Source organism: Lissotriton helveticus, chromosome 1_1 (assembly GCF_964261635.1).
Source record: "Lissotriton helveticus chromosome 1_1, aLisHel1.1, whole genome shotgun sequence".
NCBI classification, from domain to species: Eukaryota; Metazoa; Chordata; class Amphibia; order Caudata; family Salamandridae; genus Lissotriton; species Lissotriton helveticus.
The window spans coordinates 1,865,963,914-1,865,987,602 of record NC_136057.1 but is presented as its reverse complement, the minus strand read 5'-3'; the positions used below and the strand labels follow the sequence as shown (position 1 = coordinate 1,865,987,602).

The 23,689-nt window shown below is 48.7% G+C and overlaps 1 protein-coding gene across 2 annotated transcripts in view; it reads left to right on the top strand.

Moving 5' to 3' along the window:
• DARS2 (aspartyl-tRNA synthetase 2, mitochondrial) overlaps nucleotides 1–23,689 on the top strand; it is a 257,150-nt gene that overhangs the window by 175,832 nt on the left and 57,629 nt on the right. For both annotated transcript variants that reach the window (XM_078641810.1, XM_078641802.1), the window contains one exon: nucleotides 11,687–11,794. In XM_078641810.1, the coding sequence (XP_078497936.1) occupies nucleotides 11,687–11,794 (108 nt within the window). The remainder of the gene's footprint in view (nucleotides 1–11,686; nucleotides 11,795–23,689) is intronic.

The window sequence follows — 23,689 nt, the reverse complement described above, 5'->3', positions numbered from 1 at the left end:
TTTACAGATGAACGCCCTTGGAGGGGCACCTGGTGGAGGGATCAGTACCAGGGCCCTGTGCGCTCTTTCAGTAACAAAGAAATCAGACAAGTTTTTGAGGCACAATACATGTCTCACCCAATGGTCCAGGAAACATTCAGCAGATTGGCCCTCCACCTGCTCAGGGAAGCCCAACAGGCACAGGTTGTTCCTTCGCAAATGTCACTCTGCATCCTCTACTCAGTGCTCCTGGGTGTTGGAGACAGCATGCAGTTGAGAGACCTGCTCTTTAAGTTGTTGCACCTCGGTCTGCAGAGTAGTGAGGAGAGTAATGTGCAGACCCCCCTCCAAGGCCACTATGGCTCAACACGGACCTCCACATTTGGTCGCCGGGGCACTAGCAGTATCTCATGGGGACCCTGTGGTGAGGTGCAGCAGGAAGACCTTCGTAGACACCAGGCAGCGCAGGCCCAGGCGCTCATCCCCAGAAGGTCAGCATCAAGGCCCAGATTGGACTGCAGGGATGGGTCACATGGCTGTCGTCAGTGGCTCTCCTGGAGGGGAGCGCCGACCCCACACTGAGTCTTCCACGCCCCTCATGCGACCCCCTCATGAACCCCACAGAGGATCTCCTTTGGAAGTCCTCCAGCTGGGAGAAAAACCTGGGCAGAACGGGCTGCAGCTCACGTCACTAGGCCGGACATCAAAAACGGGGCTGCAGGCTATCCCCGCAACTGATCAGGTTGGTGTGGCGGGGCAGCAGTACTTAGCGGTGTCCACTTAGAGTGTGCAGGGCACAGGATAATGGGGAACTTCAAAAGCAGGGAGATTGAGCTTCCTAAGGGCCATACATAGCACTGTTGAAAAGAGAGCAGTGTCTGTTAATGGGTAGCTAGTTGTGTAATAGTTGTGTAATAAGGTCAGTGTTGTAATGGAAGTATGATCCTAGTATATAGATAATCCAGTAGACAGTAGAGCAGGTTACAAGAAAGGTATATTAAGACACTGTTACGGATTTGTTCCAAGAGGGCAGTACCAAAGTGTGTCACCAGGTGGCGTCGATAGGCAAGAAACACCCTATTTCTAAGAGGGTGTTTCCAATAACTAATACACGGGAGTGTATCATTGTCAGGGCCTCTGGAATTATGTAACAGGGGGGGACCAAATCATACAGCAAGATTGACTAAATCATGCAGCTAAGGTGAAAGGCAAATTATGCAGTACAATTTGTGACATAAATACTGTATTATGTTGTCTTTTTTTTTTACACTTAACACTCATTAGTAACAGTTTAAGACTCAAATACAGCATAAGGAAATTAAAAAGTGACCAGTTGACTTTTTGCGAAGAACCTTATGGTCCGTGACTGGCTACCCGCCCCTCCCAGCTTCCCACACCACACCTTGAAGAATTGACCTAAGCAAATTGTCTTTGGAAGGCAGGGGGTCAGGGACCCGCCGACCGTATTTATTATACAAAACAATAAAAGTATGAATATCAACATGACATCAATATGTTAGAATAACAAAATTCCAGACATTAGATTTACAGTATTGAAGACAAGTATTGAAGGCTAACCTTAACAAAAAGTCTAATACAGCGTGTTTCCTATCCGAATCTAACATCCTACCTGAATTTTGCATTCTAACATTTCAGGCCCTGACGGCAAGGTCGCTAACCGGTGTCAAGTCCTACTAACCACGCCCTTACCTACAGGTGCGCATGCGCGACAGGGGACCGCCTACCCCGTCGGCATCCTGAACTCCATTTAACCAACAAGGAGGGCCCTTACACTCTGCGTCATATGCTGACGTCATGGTGTATGTGCGGGGTGGCTAGTGGCCTAAGGAAAGCGTGACTCCCTCCCCCTTCATTTTTAGCAGCTAGCGGATATACCTGCCCCTGAAGTTCTAGGAGGGACCAGTAGCCCCTCCCCCTGGGCCGTCCCCTCCGTGGATGGTGACACCCCCCCTAGGACCTTAAATTGCTGCTCACCGATCATGACCTTACCGCCACAGGCCAGCATTGTTTCCCGACGATTTGGCCCCCCCAACCACTCCTACCTGAAGGTCATCCCTCACAAACCTTTCAACCAAGCTAGGATATTATCGCACCAGATTGCATTCCCTGCCTCAGTCAAATGGACCCCATCTTGTAAGTACAAATCATCCCCCCAAATGGTCCCATGCGGGATGGTCTGTAAGTGCGTGGTTCGGAAGAGTTTTTCTAACTTGGTATTGATCCTCTTTACCGAGTGATTCAATGCCCTGACGGAATTGCTCCCACGCCACTGCAGCCGCGGTATCAGCTGAGACCAAACTACTGTGCAGTCAGGGCAAACCCTCCTCACCCAACCTGCTGCTGAGATGATTTCTTCCAGGAGGACCCTTCTACCTAGTCTAGCAAGGTCATTCCCTCCCAGGTGAAGAATTACCACCGCCGGTGGTGTAGCCTGTTGGGCGACCAACTCTGCAAAGAATCCCCGAAATTGACTGAGGCAGAGACCCCCCCCCTCCCAAAGAAGGAAATGGACAATCCTTTGTGCTCTAGCTCCCTTCTACCCTTGCCTGCAAAAAAGACATGTTTAGCACGATTCACATATGAATGACCAACAATCCAATCCCTGCCTGACCGCGTCCTGTGTTCGTGGTTGTCCACGCCGCGATGAGTCGCCGATGAATCTTGATGATGACCCGAAGCGAGTCCCCCGCCTGCGTCACAGAGCGAAGAAACTACAAACCAGAAAAAACAACCTAATGTCAGCAAAGCTCTAGGTACTTTACAACATGTGTACCCGCGCATAACGTTTGTAGCAATTGGATGACCATCTCCCAATTCTCTTAACACTGTTGACCTGCAGACCCCTTGTGGTTGCCTCAGTGGCTGTGCCTATCCTAAAGGAGTGTGTGCCAAATTCCTTTGGGTCAAAGCCCACCCTGGTTATAGCCAACTCCATGACTCTCCTGAACTGGTATTTAGTTAAAGGGGTACCGTCAGCGTGCAATAAAAGGGGCCCGCCCAACAACCCATCTCGCTGCTTGATGAAAGTCTCCACATGGTGTACCGGGCAGCAAGGATTGGCTCTTGCCCTGTGCAGTACCACAGTCTCCCCCCGCGCCTCCTGATCAGTTTTTGATCTCAAGATTGTCACCCACAATGTGTCTCCCTGTATTGTTGTGTTCAGGAACTGAATACCACCCTGCCTATCTGCCTTGGAGGCAGCAACCAACTCGCTCAGCCTCAGAGCCCCATAGAAGGCCAATGTGAAGGCTGCTTTGAATAATTGTGTCTCCCAGTCTGAACTACAGACATCATGCAGTGCAGGCAGTAATGCCATTAACCTCCCCAAGCCTATTGGTTTCCTAGTGTCTGCTGTGCTGCCTTGTAGGCGGCGCCAACCACTCAATCCCTTACGCACCAGAAAGCTATTAGTTGGGTCTTTAACTCCCTTTGCCTGTGCGTAGAAGGAGACCGCTGCCCTATGCCTGTTAGCTGTTGCCACTAAGTGACCCTCCTGGTGCAATCTACTTAGATAATCTGCAAAACTATTCTCCAGAGCCCATTTGGATTCCCAGTCTCGCCCCAAGAAAGTACAATATGAACCAAACGCCCCTTCATATGCTGTTCTTGTCTTGGGGGCTAAGCTAGCAGCACGAGGTCCTGTAATTTGAGGCACCAATCCGCCAGAGTGTTGACGGGAAGTGTGTCGGTGTCGGTTCTGCTGTAGGAAGATGCTCCCTGAATACCTGCATTTTTTTGCCAGAGAGTGCATCCGCTGCATTATTAAGGACACCTGGCACGTGTTTTGCCCTGAATATAACATTCAATTTCAAGCATCTTAACACTATCTCCTTCAAGAGGCGGAGTATGAACCTACAGCGTGCGGCTTGTTGATTAATACACTCCACCACTGTCATGTTGTCTGACCAGAATATCACTGATTTGTTGCGCAGATTATCTGGCCAGACCATCAATGCAACCCATATGGGGAACAGCTCCAGAAAGCCAATGTTTGTTGTCAACTCACTGTCCACCCAGTCGTCCGGCCACCTGTGGGTGACCCACTTGTTTCCCAGGATGGCGCCAAACCCCACACTTCCAGCAGCATCAGTCCATAAACCTAACTCTGCTGAAGTAGTGTGGGGGCCGGACCACACAACCCTGCCATTGAAGCCCTCCAGAAATGCCATCCATATTTGCATGTCCTGGCGAACCTCAAGTGACAGTCTAGTGCGGTGGTGTTTTTCTCGCAGACCTTTCATTGCCTGCACAATTGAGCGAGAAAAGGGGCGAGCCATTGGTATCACTCTCAACGCGAAATTCAATTGGCCCACTGTTTCCTGGAGCTGTTGTAAAGAGACCTTCTCTCTGGCCAGGCACGCGCGTAGTGCCGCCTTGAATTTTGTCACCTTCTCCTTTGGGAGTCTGAAACAACCCTCCACAGAGTCTATTTCTATGCCCAGAAATTCTAAGCAAGTAGCTGGACCCACTGTCTTTCCTGGCGCCAGCAAGACCCCAAGAGTCCGCATAAGCACACAAAATTCCTGCAGTGCAAGCGCACACTCCTGAGACCCAGCCTTGCCCAGGAAGAGAAAGTCATCCAGATAGTGCATGACCTGTTGATGCCCGGTTGCCTGCTTCATTACCCATTCCAAGAAGGAACTGAACGTCTCAAAATAGGCACAAGAGATAGAACAACCCATAGGCATGCATTTGTCCATGTAATACTTCCCAACAAACTTGAAACCCAAAAGGTGGTGATCAGCCTGGTGCACCGGGAGGAGACGAAATGCCGACTCTATGTCAGACTTGGCCATCAAAGCCCCTGGACCCAGGCCCCTAAGCAACTCCACCGCTTGGTCAAAAGAGGCATATTTTACACTGCAGACATTCTCATCTATAGCATCATTCAAGGATGCCCCCCTTGGGGCTGAGAGGTTATGAATGAGTCTAAACTCGCCTTTCTCCTTTTTGGGGACAACACCAAGTGGGGAACAAACAAAGTTGCGCACTGGCACCTCATCATAGGGACCGGCTATCCTACCCAGGCGTAATTCTTTCTCAATTTTTGCAGCCACTACCCCTGGGTTATGCTTCACTGACAGTTGGTTCCTACACTCACTTTTGCCTGAGTACCCTCCTGCAGGTATCCTGAAACCCCGAGAAAAACCCTCCTGAAGTAATTTAGCCGCTGTGTGATCTGGGTATCTGTTCAGCCAGGGAATCATTGCCATGACATCAATGGGAGTGTGTGATATTAAACCCCCCTCTTGTCTATTCAGGTTTCCTTCTCCCACTGGCCCCCTGGTTGCCACCCTTAAATCTGCAGGAAGTCTCGGGGTGTGAGGGGTGCCCACACAAGCCACAGGCGTGTTTAAACTTACATGTGCCCGCTGCCCTAGTGCAGGACCGTTTGTTGAAATCCCAACATACGCCCTTTTTATCCCCCCAACCCTTACCCTTTCCTGGCACCTCACTTCCTTGCGCATGCCGAAAGGGCTGTTGGGGCCTAGACGGGTATATTTTCTGCGCACCAGTCGCCCCCATCGCTGCTGATCCCCCAGTTATCTGGCTGTACCATGATAGGGAATCTACCATATCCCATGTTAAAGAGGGATTGAATTATTTAGCTTTCCTGAACGCAATGTCATATTCCTTCCACCCGTCCCCCACGTGTTTCTCGCTCCACATTGCAATCCTGCTCTGGTAGCAGGCCATTTCTGCGTGTAAATTGGGTGACTTTTCAGCAGTAATGGCACTGAATACGGAAAAGGCCCTCATTCAGTTAATAAATGTCTCCTCTACTCTGAACTTAACCAGCTCTGTTCTCCATTCGCTGGGCAACATCCATTCCTTTTGTGACTTAGCATATTCAAGTTCCCTATTATCAAGTAGTAAAGCGAAAATGTTGATATATTTGCCTGCCCATATCATCTCTTTCACAGCCTGAGAAACATGTTGGGCCAGATTCTCCCTCCTAGAGGGTATAGCAGCATCCTCTAGTAATGGCAAAGCCACCTCCTTACCACTGTCACTGACTTGTGATGTAGCACCATCCTTCTTAGCCGTCTGCTCGATGGAGGAACCTGTGTGGGAAGGAATTGGAGCCAATGGTGCCCCTTCACTCGCCCTGGCCAACTTAATCATCTCAACCAGTTTCAAGGCTTCCGCCGAATGATCCTGGGAAGATGGCAACACCCCACCCAACTGTAACCAGGGTAAAACTGCAGCTATCTGGGATGCCAGTTCCGCCGGGACAGAGCTGGCCCGTGGTGTTAGTACCCCGACGGGGATGGGGGCAGTGGTCACGGGGGTGACAGGGGCAATGACCCCGAGTGGGGCCACCGGCATTGCTGGATTGACAGGAGCTGGGACCGCCGGTGGAATTGGGGGCACTAAGGGGGTATCCATAGGCAAGGGAGTATCCATAGGTACTACCACTGGTGTTCCTTCTCCTTCAGCAGTGTTCCTGGGCACTGTGCCTCCCTTTTTCTTGGACGTGCCCCTTTTAGGGGGAGTGACAAAATCACCTCTGGGTAATGGCGGGTTAATAATCCTTCTCGGCCTGACTGGTGGTCCTGTAGGGCCATCCAACCACTCATTAATTTCTGCCACACTCCTCCCTAGCTCGTCTATTTTCCCAAGGCGCCTATCCATCGCGGTCATTTTACGCATCATAGTTTGCAACATCAGTTCCATGTGAGCACTCTTCTTGACTGCACTCTTATTGACTCGTGGGCCTGGCATTCTAACACAAAATACCCAGCGCACTCTACTCCCAGCCTAATCAAGTCCTTGAGTGCACGTGTGCACTTGTACCTTCTTTTTTGATGGGGGATGTGAAGATGGCCGTAAGCACCATGCAACTGTGACCGCAAACACACGAGCTAGTCTTAGCGTGTGGGCGAGCGCCAACCCCTTGTAGGAAGGGCTCAAGCCCGGCGGCCCTCCAGAAGCAATGAAATGCAGGCCTGCCTCACTCCCCTTACCACCGATCTCCTGCGTGTCCCTTGTCCGATGCCGTCCTCAGCGCACGGGATCTGTTGACTGCACAGGATGAAGCACCCGAATCAAGAAGCACCACAATCAAGCTTCCTAGGGGGAAACAAATGTTAATAAAAATGCACCAGCTTCGTATCAACAGATGTTACCAGGGCACTAAGCACACACTAGCGGTGCTCCGGACCATAGAACTTGAAACAACAGAGTCTTAATGACTTATCCAGGCACAACAATATGTCTGAACCTACAGCACAGGCTTTACTATATTCAAACCTTAAATATACTTTTCATTAGTTCTGTTAAAGAAATATTCCCCGCTTGAAAATTTCCCACCTTGGAATAAATCTACAGCATTGGCAGGATTCGAACCCTGGCCTGTGAGGGCTGTCCACACTAAAAGGTATGAGACTTATCTTTGAACTATATCTCCTTGTTCATTCTAACACTCTCCAGACTGAGCGTTTTCATTCAAAATTCACTTTAAATAAACGGTGCACACCAATCAATCAATCAATCATACCATTTGTATAGCGCGCTACTCACCCGGAAGGGTCTCAAGGCGCTTTAGGGAGGGGTCCGCTACTGCTCGAACAGCCAGGTCTTGAGTTGTTTCCTGAAGGCGAGATGGTCCTGTGTCAGCCGGAGGTGGATGGGGAGGGAGTTCCACGTCTTGGCTGCCATGTAGGAGAAGGATCTTCCTCCGGCGGTGGCTCTTCGGATGCGTGGTATGGTGGCGAGGGAGAGGCTAGTAGAGCGTAGCTGACGGGTGGGCGTGTAGAAGGTCAGGCGGTCGTTGAGGTACTTGGGGCCCAGGTCGTGGAGAGACTTGTGCACGTGGGTAAGGAGCGTGAACGAGATCCTTTTGCTGACGGGGAGCCAGTGCAGGTCCTTCAGGTGGCCGGAGATGTGGCTGCGTCGGGGGATGTCCAGGATGAGTCGGGCGGAGGCGTTCTGTATGCGCTGGAGTTCTTTCTGTAGTTTGACTGTGGTTCCCGCGTAGAGGGTGAGAGGGTGTTCCCGTAGTCTAGTCGGCTGGTGACGAGGGCCTGGGTGACCGTCTTCCTGGTTTCGGTCGGGATCCATCGAAGATCTTCCGGAGCATGCGCAGGGTGTTGAAACACGATGAGGAGACGGCGTTGACTTGTCTGGTCATCGAGAGGGAGGAGTCCAGGATGAAGCCCAGGTTGCGCGCGTGGTCGGTTGGCTTGGGAGCGGTGCCCAGGGCGGGGGGCCACCAGGAGTCGTCCCAGGCGGAGGGCGATGGTCCCAGGATGAGGACTTCCGTCTTGTCTGAGTTCAGTTTCAGGCGGCTGTTCTTCATCCATTCGGCGACGTTTTTCATCCCTTCGGGCAGGCTCGTTCTGCCGGTGGCGGGGTCTCTGGTGAGGGAGAGGATCAGTTGGGTGTCGTCGGCGTAGGTGATGATGTTGAGGTTGTGCTGGCGTGCGATGGTTGCAAGAGGTCTCATGTAGACGTTGAAGAGGGTGGGGCTGAGTGATGATCCTTGTGGTACGCCGCAGATGACTTTGGCAGCCCTGGATTGGAACGGGGGAGGCGGACTCGTTGGGTTCTTCCGGCGAGGAACGAGATGATCCACTCCAGTGCCTTCTCTTGGATCCCGATGTTGCTGAGGCGATGGACTAGAGTGCGGTGGCAGACGTGTCGAACACTGCAGAGAGGTCCAGAAGGATGAGGGCTGCTGTTTCCCCGTTGTCGAGCAGGGTTCTGATGTCGTCGGTGGCTGCGATGAGGGCGGTCTCGGTGCTGTGGTTGGCTCGGAAACCGGACTGTGAGGGGTCGAGGGATCCGTTCGTCTCGAGGAAGGCTGCAAGCTGACTGTTGACGGTCTTCTCGATGACTTTGGCAGGAAAAGGGAGGAGCGAGATGGGGCGGAAGTTCTTGAGGTCGGTGGGGTCCGCTGTTGGTTTCTTCAGTAGGGCGTTGAGCTCGGCGTGCTTCCAGCTCTCCGGGAAGGTGGCGGTGTTGAAGGAGGTGTTGATGACGTCCCGGAGTTGGGGTGCGATGATGTAGTCGGCCTTGTTGAAGATGTGGTGGGGGCAGGGGTCGGTAGGAGATCCGGAGTGGATGGTGTTCATCGTGCGGGCTGTGTCTTCGGTGGTCACCGTGGTCCAGGTGCGGAGGGTGGCGGTGGGGGGCGTTGATTCGACGGTTGGGTGCGTGGGTGGTGTGTCAAAGCTGTTGTGGATGTCGGCGATCTTGCGGTGGAAGAACGAGGCGAGAGAGTCGCAGAGATCCTGTGAAGGAGTGATGTCGTTGTTGCCGGTGCTGGGGTTGGAAAACTCCTTGACGATGCTGAAGAGCTCCTTGCTGTCGTGGGCGTTGTTGTCCAGTCGTTCTTTCAGTGAATTCTTCTTGGTTGTGCGGATAAGCTGGTGGTGCTTGCGGGTGGCGTCTTTGAGGGCGGTCATGTTGTCTGTGGTCTGGTCGAGGAGCCAGGCTTTTTCGAGGGTGCGACAGTTCTTCTTGGAGTCCTTGAGTTCTTTGGTGAACCAGGAGGCCTTCTTGCTTCTGGGTCTGCTGGGAGGGTTCTTCAGTGGTGCGAGGTCGTCGGCGCAGGCGGTCAGCCACTGTGTGAAGTTGCGGGCTGCTTCGTTGGGGTCCGTTGTGCTGGCGGGTGGGCTCTGGCTGAGGGAGGTGGTGAGCTGGTCGGCGGTGATCTTGCTCCAGCTCCTGTGAGGAACCTGTTGCGGGTGGCGGTGGGTCGTGGTTTTTCTGAAGCTGAAGTGGACGCAGCTGTGGTCGGTCCAGTGAAGTCCGGTGGCGTGGCTGAAGGTGATGTGCTTGCTGGATGAGAAGACGGGGTCAAGCGTGTGGCCGGCATAGTGGGTGGGGGTGTTGACCAGTTGCTTGAGTCCGAGGTTGGCGAGGTTGTCCAGCAGGGCGGCGGCTTCCTTTTTGTCTCCCATCCAGTGTCTGCCCTGCTGGATCCTGCTTCGCCCCCTTTTGCTTTTCACAATACCAAATCCATCAGCGTGTTAGCATAAGCTCGGGCGCGTGCTAAGCCCTAATCGACCCGACCGTGTTGCCAGCTGATTCAGGATCGCACACACTGCCGGTCCCCAGGTAAAACGGACCTCGCGCTTTCCCATTGACGGTGCAGTGCGCTCCTCCTGCCGACTGCCACTCGAGCCCCGCCCCGCAAAATACCTTAGTCTTGTGCCCGCCGATCCTCCTAATCTAATCCTGATAGCCACGAAGAGGCACTGCCTGGGTGCGCTGCCGACGTCCCCCAGGATCTGTCCACTGCTTAGAGGCCACGAGGCACTGGGACCTGAAATGGAAAAAACGGAAAAAGAAAATTAGGAGCCCCGAGCGTGGGGCGACGAGGTCTGCGGGGAGCGAGTCAGCAGCTATCCCGCCAGAGGGTCGCCGGCCCAGCCAACCCGCCCCCCAGTCGTCCCGCCCCCATGCCCTGGAAGCTATCCAGCCGCTTCCGGGTCAAGGGGAAGGCATCAACCTATCGGTGGTGGGGCGCGCCGCGCGCGTCATCACCACGCGACACGCCCCACCATCGAGAGGCCGGGGGAGGGGGGGCGCCGCACCTCCATGTGAGCGGGAGGACCGAGCGGCCCCCCTTTTCATTCCCTGCACTACAAATCGTGCTGTATTTTTGTTTCTTTTGATCCGGTTGATTTAGAAACACATTTTTTGGGTAAAATAGGAAATTATGCTGCAGAATGGATTATGTACAAATGCAGCAAATACATAAGTATGTGGAAAGCACTGCGACCGCTAAATCGCATTAGGCCACTGGCAGTTTCAGCACTTCCCCCTAGGCTCACAAAATTCCAGCTTGGAGAGATACAGCCATTGTTCTTGTGGGTTATCACACAAAACTATAACACGTTCGGAAACTTCTAAATACCCCTCTGACCTTGCTAAATCGCCACAAAGACGACCTTCAAAATTCATAAAGCCCAGGTGTAATTTACAATGTTAGCTGCATAGAAGCATGGTCTATATTTTTTTTAATTAAAATAAATTACTACTGTAAAAATTGGAACTATAAACCATTTTATTTTCTAATTTTGAATCTACTATTGTAACCCTTTTAAGTTACCTGTATTTCTGTGCCTCTCAGAAATAACCGTATTTCCAGTCTTTCTACTCATGAGCAGAAGCTGGGCGTTGAATCATTCCCAAGTATCCATTTACAAGCTATTTTGGAGTTAGTGTTCTAACTCCGGTCTTCATATATTTGGGGAAAGTGTATTTTCGGCTGTCATTGTTTTAGTCTTAGCAAGCCGCAAGAGAATCATATTGGTATGCATGCATTCAGATGGAGTTTGGTGAAGAGATGCTCTGTCATAGGGTGGTAAGTTCTTGATGAATCTCCCATCTCAAGTGGCGATAGTGTGTGCCATTTGGAGTAGATGGAGAATAGCCCGCCCTCTGTACAGCCAATGTAAGATGGAGCAGTTGTTGAAGCATCAAGAAGTGTAGGTGGTACATAACACAAAAACCTGAAGAGGGTCTGGGATTGGGCAAAACAAAAGCAGGCCTGTTGTTCTTCCATCACTCCTTGCACAGATAAAACATAGGGGAGTACTCTAAGATCACCATATGCATGCGGAAAAGTTAGTATATTTGTGGTTGTTCTTAAGTCTGTCTTCTATGTTGTTTTGTTAATCTTCCCCAGTGGATGCCTGCTCCCATTGACCCTCTTCTTTGACTTCTCCACTAGATCGTGGATGTCACTGACTTCTTTAGGACGTCTGAGGCGGAGTTCGTGCAGAGGGCTCTGGAGCAGCCTGGGGGCTCTGTCAAAGCCATCTGTATCTCAGAAGGAGCGGTGAGTGCTTCCGGTGTAGGTTAAGACTGATATAAAGGCAAAGCGATTGGGTACCTGGAGCACTGTGGTGAAGATTGGCAGTTGTGTGCGATAGGTCTGTTCTGCTCCAATACTTTTTCTATGTTTTGCACTCATTATAACAGTGTTTGCCGTTTCTGATGGATACTTCTAACCACAGATTCCTCACCAGCAGATTATTCTCCAGGTGCTCAACTAGATCTGGACACTTTCGCAGCAGTACTCCAGCGGCTCCACGTTGACTTCATTCCACCAGAGTAGTGACAGTGTAGAGCTGCAAATAAGCACCATCCCTGCACAGAAGTGTCCTTTCCTTTCTTTCTGCACCTTCGAACGCAGATCAGGAGCTTCACTTTCTTTTCTTAGTTGATCGATTCCTTCGAAATTCTTTACCAATGTGCATGTGAATGATTTTCATACTGAAGACCACGGGGTTTAGACCTTGCATTGAATGTTGGAAGCAGATGTAAGTGACGTATCCGTGCGCAATCTGCCTCTGGTGTTTGGGTTCAGGGCACGACTCCAAGACTTGCGGAGACTGTGCCATCATGCACCCTAAGGAGATCCTGGGCGGTGCAGTGATCTGAAGTTGTATGGCACTGAACACCGAAAGAAGTCTCGGACCTCACATAAGTCCGGCTCCAAGCAAGGAGAATGGAGACTCGTTTGCACACTTCAGGCCACTCCTGTGACCGGTCCTCTTCGCTGCTGAAGTCCTACGATGAGTCAAATTCCAACAAGACTGTCAAGAAGTCAAAGCAGAACTCTACCCCGTCATGCCGCTCTCTGGCCAAAGAGAAGTCTGGAGGATATCAAGGTTTCAGCCAATCGCGCTCCTGATCACCAGTCATGCCGCAATACCACAGCTGGTCCCATTGCTCCCTGACTTCCCTGGGCTGTTGGCAATGCTGCAACAGGTCAATGCCTAAAAGACGCCATGCTGTGTTTGTTTGGTACTATACCGGTTCCCAGTGGCACGCCTTCAGGCCCAAGAATCTGCAGGGGGCTCAGTCGGGTTACTGGCAGTGGATCAGATCTCTGTCCCGTCTGTGCCCCTAGCACCCACCTCTGGTTCGGCAACAACTCCAGTTCTGACTTGCACTTTGTTTTCAAGATCCATGCTGGTTCTTTCTTCACAGACACCAGACACCAATCACAACAGCACTGGAAGTTGAGCCCCTTGCAAACTCCGGTGTCTTACCAAGAGCAGGATTCAGTTTGACCCCATCAAGGTCGCGCCTTGACTCCACTGCAGCACACCCAGCTCCACTACTTTCTGATTCATTCAAAACTCTTCCTCTTCTGCAAGGCCTTCCTCTGAGGCTTCATCACCTTTTCGGTTCATATTCTGATCAGCCTCACAATGATGAAGGAGATGATTTACCCCCATATTGTGATGATGATGGTATTAACATAGATTAGCCCTTACTCCCTTTAAGGAGGCCTGCCTCACACCCTCGTGGGTACTTGGGCAAAGCATTGCTTTTGCCCACTAGTAAAGAGGCAGGTGGCTAGGTGCCTTAGACCAAGCCAGGCTACTCTGGCTTTCTTACACATCACCTGACTCCTGAGAGTTTGATGGTCTAAGCTATCTCCAGTAAGGTTAACCCTAATGTATTCCCTACGACCCCTCCGGACAGGGAAGCAAAAAAGATTGAGGCATTCAGAAAACAGGCGTTCTCTTCCTCCAGCTTGGTATTATAAACAGTCAACGTGGTCTGCCTATTAGGTTGCTATACACACGCACTTTCGAACATAGCTAGCGAGATCTTGCCAGTGGTCTCCGTGGATCTTCGTCCTCCCTGGCTCAAACGATTCAGGCCAATCGGCGTGAAGCAAAGTATGTTATCAGGGCTGGCCTGGATAATACTGACTTCGTGGGGCATGCAATGAGCACTAATGTGGTGCTCCACTATCACAGGTGAATGTGATCCACTGGATTTTCTGGGCCTGCAGGTTACCTTCATGAATATGTCTTTTGATTGAGCCAAAAAGGCTGATTCTTCCTGTGAGAAGTTGGCCTGATATATGATGCTCACTAGTTCTAGTGATCACCTTGTATCAGTCCAAACAACCCTTATGGTGATTGGTTGTAAGTCAACCTTATAGACCAGCTATCCTAATGGTAGCATGGACAAAGCAGTGTTAGGCTAAACTCTTTTGGCATGTGAAGCCAGCTGTTTTACCACAAAATAACCCCTTGAATACCAGATGAAAGAACACCACACAGGTTGTTATGAAAATAAACAGTATATTTATTAATAACAAACACCTCTGAACTCTTTATGAGGTCAGAGGGCTAAGCACATGACAATCTCTTAGGAAAAATACGATAAGTTGCACAAAATTACAATGGTGCCCTAGGGGCACGACAAACCATATACTAAGTAAGTGGAATGTGAAAGTCGATAGTAAGAATGGAGCTGTCCAGAGGCTGTAGGATCGTTGGGACCACGCTACACTAACACTAGGTAAGTAATAGGAGGCCCACAGAACGCGTGTGCAGAGTGTGAACTCACACGTGAGATGGGTAACAACGTCTATGGACAGTACAGTTCAAGTTAAAGGTGAGTACGGACAATCCTGACTAGTTAAGACAAAAACGACTGTGGAACTGGACACTAGGACAGTTAAACTACCCTTGAGCACCGAAATGCTCTTGTTACCTCACCCACGGGCTGCGGGTGCATAGGTGTCAAAGTGTGTCGGGTTCTCGCGTTGAAGTCAATGGAGCCTGAAAGAAAGATGCTGCAGGCGACCAGGAGGAAGATGTCCGGTACGATCCAAGGGTGGATCGGTGAAGAAGAGGACCTGAAAGCAGAGGGGACAATGTTCAAAGTCACTAGCCAGTGACCGGTGTGGAACCAGGAAGGAACCAGGTGCTGTCGTCGCGATCAGGTGAAGAGTGGACGCTTGACTCTGCAGCCACGTGGACCAGGAGGTGTCTTCGACGACCAGGATGGAGGCACGAGCTGCCCCACGCAGGCTCTCGCTGTCGGCGGTGTTGGATCCGGAATCGGCGTCAACAGGCCTTGGCAAAGGCAACCCACGCGGTGAGTGAAGAAAGCGTCTGGTGCGGACTAGGAGAGTCCGGGGTGCCCCTCTTTTGGAAGGGAGCAAGGGCCAGTCTGGAGCAACCAGACCAGCAGCAAAGATTTTCAAATTCGTTGTCTAGGAGGCCACTAGCCAGCCGGCAAGTGACCAGACAACGCGTCGAGCAGTAAACAAGCAGAAGGGCCCCACGCAGATCTCGTGGATGCTGGAGGGCTGATCTTCGGTGCAGGGGCTGCTCGGGGCTGGGGCTTCTCAGTCCCCAAAGCACTTGGTCGAGTTTACCTCGGGAGTCGTGCTGGAAGCGAAGTGCAGTTTCTTCCAAGAATGAATGAATGAATGAATGAAACGGATCTTATCTTGCGCAAACTTAGCCCGGAAGGGCGTCAAGGCGCCTAAAACAGAAAATAGCAACTAAGCCCCCCAACAGTACACGCTACAGCATTCTCTCATTGGTAGGCCCTCTTAAAAAGGCAAGTTTTGAGAGCCTTTTTAAATGACTCAATTGTGGGAAGAGTTTTTATTTCGAACGGAATCGAATTCCAGAGCTGCGGGGCAACCACAGAAAAAGCTCTGGCTCCCCATCTGGCTAGTTTAAAACGCGGAACAACAAGTTGACAGAGTCCCGCGGAACGAAGGTCTCGTGTAGGAACATAGCGCGTAAGGAGAGAGCCAATAGCACTGGAAGAGCCTTCTGTCACAGCTCTGAAGGCCAAACACAGAATTTTAAAGAAGATTCTGTGCTGGACAGGTAGCCAGTGGAGTTCTTTCCTGGCTGCAGTAGCGGAGGAGGTTTTAGGAAGGGCCAAGACAAAGCGAGCTGCAGCGTTCTGCACAACCTGCAGTCGATGTAAAAGGCTTTTATTGGCTTCCATATAAAGAGAGTTACAATAGTCTAACCTCGATCCTACCAAGGCAACTGCAACCTGTTTACGTGCCTGGGGGGAAAGATACCCACGGATTTTGTTGAGTATCCTAATCAGACCCCAGCAGGTGGCCACGGTCCTGTTGACTTGAAGGGAAAGGGAAAGCGAGGTGTCGAAAATGACGCCCAGGTTTCTGGCAGATTGGGAGGGGGTGGGGCAGATGCCAAGAGAAGGTGGCCACCACTCATCTGACCAAACATCTTGGTCCTTCCCAAAAATCAACACCTCCGTCTTTTCGCCGTTCAGTTTCAGGGAATTTATAGTCATCCAGTCTGCCACATACTGCATGCATACCCTGAAACAGGCGGCAGATGTGACAGAAGAGTGAGCCAGTGACACCATAATCTGTGTGTCATCTGCATAGGACACCACCTCCATCCCCTGCGATCTTACTAGTCTTGCCAGGGGAGCCACATAGATGTTAAACAGGGTCGGACTTAAAGCCGACCCTTGTGGCACCCCACACTGCAATGACTTAGCAGGGGAGAGGTGGTTCCCAAGCATCACTCTCTGCTCCCTTTCCAACAAAAAGGAGTTGAGGAGACTCAAGGCCGGTCCCGTGACACCAGCTTCCCTAAGCCGAGATGTAAGAATGGCCGGGGACAGGGTGTCGAATGCGGCCGTGAGGTCCAGCAAAACCAAAACCGTGGTTTGGCCCGAGTCCACCTTGAGTCGGATGTTATTGACCACACAGGTGAGAGCGGACTCAGTGCTATGGTACTTTCTAAAACCGTGTTGTGTGTTGTCAAGGTATTCAGATGATTCAAGGAAAGAGGACAGATGGAAATTCAGATGCGCCTCAAGCATCTTGGCTGGGGCAGGGAGGAGAGAAATCGGCCTAAAGTTTTTCAGCAAGGCCAGGTCAAGGGAAGGCTTCTTAAGGAGAGGTTTCACAATAGCCTTCTTCCACACAGAAGGAAAGAAACCCTGGGTAATAGCCTTATTCATTACCTCAAGCATGGGAGGGAGAAGGCTATTTCTACACTCTTTCAGTTTTTTCAGAGGTAGAGGGTCCAGGGGGGAAGCAGATTTAGTCCTGTCAAGCAGCAGGTTCAGTCCTTCCAAGGATAAAGATGGAAATTCCCTAAGAAAACAGGAGGGAACAGTACCTAAAGAGTCAAGACTGGAAATGACAGGCAGTACACTTTGATCCAAAGCATGACAATGAGCTTCCAAGGAGACATGTATGTCAAGAATTTTATTGTGAAAAAAGTCGGAGATGTTGTCGCAGAGTTCTTGCGAACTGACTACGGGATCTGCGAGTTGCAGGGAGCATAAGGTGTCAGCAATTTTAAAGAGCTCCCTGGAGGAAGAAAGGGAGCTGGTGAGGTCGGAGAAATACTCCTGCTTTACTGTCACCACTCTCCGTTTATAATCCCGCAGAGCGGACTTGTGAGCCTCACGATCATTGGAGTCCCAAGATTTCCTCCAATTTCTCTCACTACTCCTACATCTCTGCCTCAGGAGTCGCAACTGATCGGAAAACCAAGGTGCCGTAGGCTTTCGACGTGCTACATAGCGCAGAGATGGAGGGGCAAGTTGTTCCACTGCCCTAGAAATAGAATCCATCAAGTCTTGAGCTGCCACAGCTACATCTTTAGATGATAAAGATTCGGGGGTGGAGACAAGCGGAACAAGAGCCTCATCCGATATCTTCCTAAGATTTCTCCTAAGAATAAATGGAGAGGTTCCCGAGTTCATTATACCTAAGGCAGGAGAGGAAAATTCAAGTGGCACGGCACAGTGGTCAGTCCAAACCAGCGGTAGCGGAAGGCCAGTGGAGATCCTGGCATCGTTAGAAAATACTCCATCGAGTATGTGCCCAGCTTTATGGGTGGGACTATTCACAAGCTGGGCGAGGTCGCATGCGCCAAGTGAATCGACCAGCGATATTGTGTCCTTTGAATTGACCTCATCCAAATGAAAATTAAAATCACCTAAAATGGTGAAAGCCGCTTTTCCAAAGTAGGGTTCCAAGAGTGTCAATAGTTCTGAGGGGAAACTGGCTCTAGGGCCGGGGGGCCTATATATCAGAATCCCAGTAAAAGATACCGAAGGAGAGAGGGTGATACAGAAGTATAGTGCTTCAAACCGATCTGAAAAATTTATACAAAGAGAAATGCTGGCCCTGCGATTTTTGATAGCTATATTTTGAGCAACAAACCAAATCCTTGTTATGATTTGTATGGTCGAATTTATTTAAACCATTTACTTTTTCATATAAATCTCATTAAGTTAAAGCATTGATTGCATGAGAAAAACACTACGTACATACAATTTATACAAAAACATTTGACAAAGAATTTTAACAAAAATACATAAATACATATGACAAAATGACATCCAATCATTAAGTGTACATAAATATACAAATACGGTCATACGAGAAGCATCAGTCGTTATGTAGTATTAAGCAATGAAGCTATTTGCAGTAAGGAAAAGAAAACAAAATGAATTGTAACAAATACAAATTTTCAATTGTCTGATAAATAAACTTGAATTCTTTCTGCTATTGCCAATTCCTTTCTGCTATTGCCGACGCGTTTCGAACTCGCTCTGGCATTTGGCAAGTTCTCATCAGGGCTTTCTCGTATTATTCTTCTGAAAATTATGTACAAAGAAAATGAGTGAGATTTTGCAATCCTCATTTTCGTCCCCTATATACATTGCCCCCTACCAAGACTTTCTAGAAAACGTGTACCTTTATTTTCAAGTTGGCAGCGGGTTTTCAATTTTCAAGAGATCCTATTCAATCAATGTAGATTCGGTTCTAGAAAATTACAACGAACCAAATTACAATATAATAATGGTCAGGACAGCCTGCGCCTAGATGGCCAGAGGACAATCTTGGAAAATTACCTTCAAACCAGTAGTCTGCACTTCTGTTTGGTAAATATTTGAAACAGCCGTGCGTGGGACAAAAATCAGCTCCCACCCGCCAGCCGGCGGTGGACACGTCTTATTGCACCTACAAGGAGAGTTTAAAGTCACTCAACTATTCCAATCGGTTTTACAAACAGCGGTTTAGAACGAGTAGAACGGGTAACAGAACCGGGTGCCTACCTTATTGTTGGCGCTTGGGCTGTTTAAATGCAGTTCCCCTGTTTTTCTAACTTCTAGCCGGTTTCAGTTCGTTTTTATGTTCGTTTTTATGTTCTAAAATGACAAACACGGACAGTGTGAGCCCGCTCCTGTGTCATGCGCGGTATCACTAAGCGTTACCTATCTTTGTGCTTACCTAAATGTTGGTGATCTTGAAGAAACACACGCTCCCAAGTGCACTCCAAACCAATCCAGGGAGTCACTCGTTTGACTAAATCGCCATCTTAAAAAGCAGACATGTGATCGTCAATGCGTGTCACATGACTGTCACATGACTGTCAGGGCTATCCGGGCTTTATGGGAGTTGGAGTCCCATTTTGCATTCTGATATTTTCCTAAGTAAAAGTCTACATAAAAGGTTCCACTTGAGCACTGTATTATATCAAAGCGGATTACAATCGTGAAATCTCAGACATCGAATTTAGTCCAGTTTGTAAACTATTGAAGCGCAGGATTAAATACGCTTCTTTCCTCAATAAGACATCGTCCACATCCTTAATACATTGGGCTCGAGTCACTGTGTACAAAACCGTCCACGTGAAATCTGTTTCAGTGTGTCCAGTGTCAACAAAATGTTGTACCATTGGAGCGGTTAGCACTTTTGTTTTTATTCGTGACCTATGCTGTGTTATTCGGGTATTAACCTGTTGGTTAGTCTTTCCTATATACAATTTTCCGCATCCGCAGACAATTGCATACACGACATTCCGTGTTTTGCAGTTTGAAAACCCTTGGTTCTTCCACCTGACATTTTTGTGTGTGAATTCACTTCCCTCGATTGTTGTGTCACAAGAGACACAGTTGCCGCATCTATGGTGTTCTCGACCGGCTTGAATCCCCACATTGACAATAAGTCATGTTTAGGTTTTTCAATGGTGACGTCCGCACGCACCAGTTGCTGTCCAATGCTGCGGTTTTTTTTAAAAGCAAAAATCGGTTTGGGAAAGGGGCATTCTAAGCCCTCCAGCAGATGCCAATTTTTAAGTATGATCTGTCGAATTTTATGGGTATGTGGACCAAATGTTGTTACACAAACCAATTTGTCCATTTCGGGTTTCACTTTACTTTGTAATAGACATTCTCTCGGGGTATAGCGTGCTCGTTTGAAAGCATGTTTCAGCAGCTTCCTAGGGTAGCCCCTGCTTTTCATATCCTCACAAAATCTTCCTCCGTGTAAGTCATAGTCTGTGACATCAGAGCAGTTCCTTCTGATGCGGAGTAGCTGCCCGTAGGGTAAATTTGTTTTTAAATTGCGTGGATGCGCACTCCTATGGTGGAGAATAGTGTTTTTGTCCGTCTTTTTTCTAAAAAGAGATGACTTTAAACGACCGTCAATGCAGCTAACTTCCACATCAAGGAATGTCATTTTCAAATTGCTTTGTTCCATAGAGAATTTAATGTCGCCGTGTTTGTTGTTTAGCCATTGATGAAATTCCATCAATTCGGTGTGGCTCCCCTGCCACAGGAGCCACACGTCATCAATGTATCTTAGCCATTGTTTTATACATTTCTTGTAGGGGTTGTTATTTGCCACAAATTTCTCTTCATACTGTGCCATAAATAATATGGCCATCTCCGGCGCATAGGGACATCCCATGGCTGTCCCCTTGATTTGAAAAAAGAACTCGCCATTAAAGCAAAAGTAGTTCTTTTTTAGGGTTAGTTCAGCCAATTGCAGAATAAATCTGGTGGGCACTCGATGAGGTCGGTCTCTTGTGTCAAGGTACATCTCCATCACCTCTAACGCCTCCCCTTGCGGGATTTGCGTATAAAGGGACGTGACGTCGAGTGCCCACCAGATTTATACCCCGAGAGAATGTCTATTACAAAGTAAAGTGAAACCCGAAATGGACAAATTGGTTTGTGTAACAACATTTGGTCCACATACCCATAAAATTCGACAGACCATACTTAAAAATTGGCATCTGCTGGAGGGCTTAGAATGCCCCTTTCCCAAACCGATTTTTGCTTTTAAAAAAAACCGCAGCATTGGACAGCAACTGGTGCGTGCGGACGTCACCATTGAAAAACCTAAACATGACTTATTGTCAATGTGGGGATTCAAGCCGGTCGAGGGACACCATAGATGCGGCAACTGTGTCTCTTGTGACACAACAATCGAGGGAAGTGAATTCACACACAAAAATGTCAGGTGGAAGAACCAAGGGTTTTCAAACTGCAAAACACGGAATGTCGTGTATGCAATTGTCTGCGGATGCGGAAAATTGTATATAGGAAAGACTAACCAACAGGTTAATACCCGAATAACACAGCATAGGTCACGAATAAAAACAAAAGTGCTAACCGCTCCAATGGTACAACATTTTGTTGACACTGGACACACTGAAACAGATTTCACGTGGACGGTTTTGTACACAGTGACTCGAGCCCAATGTATTAAGGATGTGGACGATGTCTTATTGAGGAAAGAAGCGTATTTAATCCTGCGCTTCAATAGTTTACAAACTGGACTAAATTCGATGTCTGAGATTTCACGATTGTAATCCGCTTTGATATAATACAGTGCTCAAGTGGAACCTTTTATGTAGACTTTTACTTAGGAAAATATCAGAATGCAAAATGGGACTCCAACTCCCATAAAGCCCGGATAGCCCTGACAGTCATGTGACAGTCATGTGACACGCATTGACGATCACATGTCTGCTTTTTAAGATGGCGACTTAGTCAAACGAGTGACTCCCTGGATTGGTTTGGAGTGCACTTGGGAGCGTGTGTTTCTTCAAGATCACCAACATTTAGGTAAGCACAAAGATAGGTAACGCTTAGTGATACCGCGCATGACACAGGAGCGGGCTCACACTGTCCGTGTTTGTCATTTTAGAACATAAAAACGAACATAAAAACGAACTGAAACCGGCTAGAAGTTAGAAAAACAGGGGAACTGCATTTAAACAGCCCAAGCGCCAACAATAAGGTAGGCACCCGGTTCTGTTACCCGTTCTACTCGTTCTAAACCGCTGTTTGTAAAACCGATTGGAATAGTTGAGTGACTTTAAACTCTCCTTGTAGGTGCAATAAGACGTGTCCACCGCCGGCTGGCGGGTGGGAGCTGATTTTTGTCCCACGCACGGCTGTTTCAAATATTTACCAAACAGAAGTGCAGACTACTGGTTTGAAGGTAATTTTCCAAGATTGTCCTCTGGCCATCTAGGCGCAGGCTGTCCTGACCATTATTATATTGTAATTTGGTTCGTTGTAATTTTCTAGAACCGAATCTACATTGATTGAATAGGATCTCTTGAAAATTGAAAACCCGCTGCCAACTTGAAAATAAAGGTACACGTTTTCTAGAAAGTCTTGGTAGGGGGCAATGTATATAGGGGACGAAAATGAGGATTGCAAAATCTCACTCATTTTCTTTGTACATAATTTTCAGAAGAATAATACGAGAAAGCCCTTATGAGAACTTGGCAAATGCCAGAGCGAGTTCGAAACGCGTCGGCAATAGCAGAAAGGAATTGGCAATAGCAGAAAGAATTCAAGTTTATTTATCAGACAATTGAAAATTTGTATTTGTTACAATTCATTTTGTTTTCTTTTCCTTACTGCAAATAGCTTCATTGCTTAATACTACATAACGACTGATGCTTCTCGTATGACCGTATTTGTATATTTATGTACACTTAATGATTGGATGTCATTTTGTCATATGTATTTATGTATTTTTGTTAAAATTCTTTGTCAAATGTTTTTGTATAAATTGTATGTACGTAGTGTTTTTCTCATGCAATCAATGCTTTAACTTAATGAGATTTATATGAAAAAGTAAATGGTTTAAATAAATTCGACCATACAAATCATAACAAGGATTTGGTTTGTTGCTCAAAATATAGCTATCAAAAATCGCAGGGCCAGCATTTCTCTTTGTATAAATTATTCTATGGTCCAGCTGACCCTGTGTCCCGGGACCTAACTCCTTATTTTCTTCAAACCGATCTGAAGGCATCGATATAGATTTAATAAGGCAAGGGAGGGAGGATTTAAGAAGAATGGCAATGCCTCCTCCTCTGCGCTGGGATCTATCCTGCCTATAGAGAGAGTAGCCATCAGGGATGGCCATAATCAGGTCATGTCCTGAGGTATCCGAGGCCCAGGTCTCCGTAATGAACACCCAATCCGGCTGTCGCTCATCTACAAAATCGTGAAAGGCGACGTTGTGCTTAATGAGCGAGCGAGCGTTAATCAAAAAGCCAGACCTCAGGGGCGCATCAGGTTGTTTAGGCGGGAGAAGAGATGTTACAGAGCCATTGCAGGAGAAATCAAAAGAGGTCGTACAGGTCCTACAGCTATAATAATGCAGGACCCCCTCAGGCGAATAGCGATGTAAACAGGGCTGGAATGCAGGTCTAAGTGAAAGAATTTCTGACCTTGAATATAGCCTGGTTATCCCGTCAAGAGAGGAAGGAGTAGGAGCAGAGTCCAGCCCGGCCCGCAGCCCGTCCTCAGCGCGGACGGGCGCAGACGGGCTGAACTCTGGCGTAACTCCGGCGTCAATCTGGCGTCCCCGCTGCGCGTCGACATGGCTGTTTTTATGCTCGCCTCGAAAAACAGAAAGCAGACTAGAGCGCGCGATCTGTGCCCCTCACCTAATATGACCGCCAGATGAGACAAGGCCGAGGACCCGCCAAATGCGGTGACTTTTCCAATTAGAATGCAGGTAAGGTGACAACAATGGGGGTATGCGTGGCCAAACTTTAAAATCAGGGGGAAAAGTGCCCAAACAAAATTACAACTTAAATGAAAAAACAGGAGGTTTAAAATCACGAGCTGAGAATGA